This window comes from Hipposideros armiger, unplaced genomic scaffold (assembly GCF_001890085.2).
Source record: "Hipposideros armiger isolate ML-2016 unplaced genomic scaffold, ASM189008v1 scaffold_729, whole genome shotgun sequence".
NCBI lineage: Eukaryota > Metazoa > Chordata > Mammalia > Chiroptera > Hipposideridae > Hipposideros > Hipposideros armiger.
Window position 1 is genome coordinate 500219 of NW_017732079.1, and position 618 is coordinate 500836.

Genomic DNA, 618 nt, shown 5'->3' on the forward strand with positions numbered 1-618 from the left:
CATTCCCCAGAGAGAGCAGTGGGGGCCCTGCACTCAGGGAGTGGAACTGGGGCCGGATACACACAAGCACAGCCAGACATCAGTCACCAGGGTTCTCCAAGGACAAGGATCACCCGGGGTCAGCCGAGAGGAAAAACACGAGGTCCAGGCACATGAAGTCAGGGCAGGAGGGCCCGGGCTCCGTGCCAGGGGCAAGCGTCCGAGGGAAAAGCAGTTCCACAGACAGACACGGAAGATCAGCAAGACAGCCAGACCGGCTCCAGCCCCATTTATTACAAAATAATGATTACAAATCTGGTAGAGAAAAGATTCCTGACAGTCCCCGGGCACACCCCACACAGCCCCTCCCTCAAGCCTTGGCGTGCAGGCCTCTCAGATGCGAAGGTCCCCAGCCAAGAGGGCTGTGTACCGGGCAGGCGTGAGGGACAGGTAGGCGCCCCTGGCCAGGTCCAGAATGTAGAGCGGGTCAGACAGTGCACTCGGGTCAAAGCCCTCCTTGGCCATCCGAACCTTCTGCTGTTTGAAGGTCTCTGTGGAGGCCAGAGACTCCTGGGGAGGAGGCAACAAAGGGAGTTGAAGGAAGGCGTACGGAGTGGTGGGGGTTGGGGGGGTGGGGGG

At 60.4% G+C, this 618-nt stretch overlaps 1 protein-coding gene across 2 annotated transcripts in view; it reads right to left on the bottom strand.

Moving 5' to 3' along the window:
* Positions 1-236: 236 nt before the first annotated feature.
* The window catches only part of SLC27A3 (solute carrier family 27 member 3), a 4842-nt gene continuing 4460 nt past the window's right edge, over positions 237-618 (bottom strand). For both annotated transcript variants that reach the window (XM_019627286.1, XM_019627285.1), the window contains exon 10: positions 237-549. In XM_019627286.1, the coding sequence (XP_019482831.1) occupies positions 373-549 (177 nt within the window). In that variant the 3' untranslated portion in view covers positions 237-372. The remainder of the gene's footprint in view (positions 550-618) is intronic.